The sequence below is a fragment of the Poecilia reticulata genome, unplaced genomic scaffold, assembly GCF_000633615.1.
Source record: "Poecilia reticulata strain Guanapo unplaced genomic scaffold, Guppy_female_1.0+MT scaffold_221, whole genome shotgun sequence".
NCBI lineage: Eukaryota > Metazoa > Chordata > Actinopteri > Cyprinodontiformes > Poeciliidae > Poecilia > Poecilia reticulata.
The window spans coordinates 214,341-217,402 of NW_007615024.1; the positions used below are offsets into that span (position 1 = coordinate 214,341).

Consider the following 3,062-nt stretch of genomic DNA (forward strand, 5'->3'; position numbering starts at 1 on the left):
TCAAAACAGACAAATATTAAACAATCTGCAGCATCCTTTAAATAATTTACAATAGTCTACAAATTTGAATAATTTAGGCAACTTAATTTAAATGGCTCACTATCCATTACATGTGTAATGAGTGAAAGTGACTCTTTACTTGTTACTTGCTCTTCGTTGTACAGTGGCTCAGGAAGAGAAATGTAATCTTGTCATTTAGAGTCCCTTACTGTTTAATAACCTGCGGAATGAACAGTGGTCTGATTGAGCAAGTTTTCATTGCAAAGAACATCTTGATTGTGTTTTCATTTCATAATTTAATGATGTATGTGTATGTGCAGTTACCAGCAAATCATGCATTACCACATGCAGAATGAGGAGTATGGAAAAGTTGTAGATGCCTGCAAACATTACGGAGACCAGGAGGGCTGCCTTTGGGAGCAAGCTCTCGGATACTTTGCCAGAAAAGAGGAGGACTGTAAGACCTATATCAGTGAGGTCCTACATCACATTGACCAGAAAAACCTCATGCCTCCATTACTTGGTGAGCTGCTCGATGTATTCATAACACAATGTGCAATGAAATTGTAATGCGTAACTTGTTGTTGGTTTGGTTTAATGATACATTGTGTTTAAGATAGGCTAAAAGATTTTGGACTTTGTTTGGCTTAAGAACCTTACTGTCTCCGTCTAATTTTGTTGCCATTGTAAATTTATGCGGTATGTGGCTTTATTTTCTCTGAGGGTTGATGCTCAGCAGCGAATAACTAGTTATTGTCTAATCAGTCGTGCAGACACTGGCACACAACTCAACGGCCACTCTGTCGGTTATCAAAGACTACCTCATCAATAAGCTGCAGAGAGAGAGCCAGCAGATAGAAGATGACGAGCGTAAAATTTGCCAGTACCGTCAGGAAACTTCTCATCTCCGCTCTGAAATCCAGGAGCTGAAGGCGAGGTGAGTCAAATAACAATAAAAAACTCATCCCTGCAGCTCTCGTGGGGCTTTTAACAGAATAAAACTGACACGTTTCCACACAGTGCCAAGATATTCCAGAAGACTAAGTGCAACATGTGTAACAGCCCCTTGGAGCTTCCATCTGTACACTTCCTGTGTAGCCACTCCTTTCACCAGCACTGCTTTGAAAGTTATGCAGAGAGCGATGCCGAATGTCCAACATGCACTCCAGAAAACCGCAAAGTCATGGATCTGCTGCGCGCTCAAGACCAGAAACGGGATCTCCATGACCATTTCAATCGACAGGTAACAACAAGGAAAACATAAATATTCTAATCACTTATTTCTCTGGTGACATGTTTGACCTTTTTTTGCCTTTAACTTATTTCTAAAGGTATCTTCCTCAGACCTTGAATATTTTATATTCTATGTTGTCTTCTGCACATGTTCTAAAAACTTCTTTTTTTTTAAGCTCCGAAGCTCCAATGATGGTTTCTCTGTGGTGGCTGATTATTTTGGTCGAGGAGTGTTTAACAAACTGACGCTGGTAACTGACCCTCCAGGGAGCAAAACTGTTGGAAGTCTAGAAGTCAACCTGCAGCGAGACCTGCTGATCCACACCAAGAGAAACTGCTAGACTTCTCAGTCTTTAATTGTGTTCTCAATGCTCAGACCAACCACTCAAGATTACAGTCGTGTTGGATGGTCACTTATTTATCACCAAAGACACATGCCTGCTTATGGAAACTGCTCTATGAATACATTATCCTTCAATACATTTCCTGCATCACATTTGGAAAATGCTTCATATGTACTTTGTGCTTGCTTGTAATTCATGCACAAAGTGATTTAACACTTTCATCAATATGACGCTCTTCATGAACTGTATAGTTAATATTGTGAAAGTCATTAGATTTTGTGTGGGTTTTTTGTCTTTTTTGTCATTTCACACAACCCATTTGTCAGTAGTAAAATTATCTATGATACTCTTAATCACTAAAACGGAATTAGTTGTAAAGGTCATTGACATGTCTGTTGTTTTATTTATGTCACAATTTGTCATCTTAGTTAACTGGATCCTACTGCTTTGTCGTGTAGGTTGATCAGAGATTTGTATTTCTACTGGCCACAGTTTCTGTTACTTCACAAATAAACCTAATTTGTTTATTTATCTCTTTACATAGCCAATATGATTTCTCCTTGTTTTTTTTTTCTTTTTTTTTTGGTTTTGGAGGGATTGGAGGGACTTTTTATGAAAACGTGTTGCTTTTAAGAATGATGGAAATAGGGCAACACATGGTGTAGAGGAGGCACCACATGTACATGCTCCACATGTTTAGTTCTCACTGCAGATGGTTTTATTTCTTGAACTCAGTTACTGGATGTTTTCTCCTTACCCCACTGTCAATGTCAATAACCCGATAGAGCTTTCATTTTATAGCGTTAACACCGGTGCTGTAAGTGGTCCGGTATGAAACGGGGGTGATAGAACAACGGTACCACAGCACTTGTAAATTTCAATAATCAGAATACCAAAATTGTTTCCGTTGTTTTAAAAGGTTTATGTCAGTCTGCCTTTTCCCCATCGATATGTTTCCCGAACGCTGCGCACCTTAGTGGGTTAAAAAAAAAAAAAAGAAAACGACGCGCACATTGCGCAAAACTCTGAAACGGGAGAAGCGGGACATAAAATGGAGCGACGAACTAGATGTGAAATATGGCATAAAAACAGAATCCGAAGCTGAACAGTGAAAAATCAACACATGATGTGAAACACATGACGATTAGGCGGCGCAGCAGGTGATGAGATTACTGGTGGTGAGCGTCAATAAATGATAAAATAAATCTAGCAACAGGAAAGAAACATAAGTGGACATAGCAATAAACCTAGAGAGGATATTACTAATCAAAGGAAATTAAATGAAATTAAAGAATAACAAAATGCAAGAATAAACTAAGAAACTAAAGTAAATGCAGAGGAATAAACTGGTATGGCAAGACCTTTAGAGCAATAATTAATACAGAGGACAGTATGGCAAGAATAAACAGACACTATTTCCAGATAAAAGGTAAAATAATATTGTTGAAGTGCCATGGGTTTGTTGAGACCATATCTAATACTGAG

The 3,062-nt window shown here is 38.4% G+C and overlaps 1 protein-coding gene across 1 annotated transcript in view; it reads left to right on the forward strand.

Moving 5' to 3' along the window:
* vps11 (VPS11 core subunit of CORVET and HOPS complexes) overlaps positions 1 to 2,125 on the forward strand; it is a 21,795-nt gene extending 19,670 nt beyond the window's left edge. The window contains exons 13-16 of the mRNA XM_008402383.2: positions 321 to 523; positions 766 to 937; positions 1,021 to 1,243; positions 1,410 to 2,125. Coding sequence (XP_008400605.1) covers positions 321 to 523; positions 766 to 937; positions 1,021 to 1,243; positions 1,410 to 1,574 — 763 coding nt within the window. The 3' untranslated portion in view covers positions 1,575 to 2,125. The remainder of the gene's footprint in view (positions 1 to 320; positions 524 to 765; positions 938 to 1,020; positions 1,244 to 1,409) is intronic.
* Positions 2,126 to 3,062: the final 937 nt, after the last annotated feature.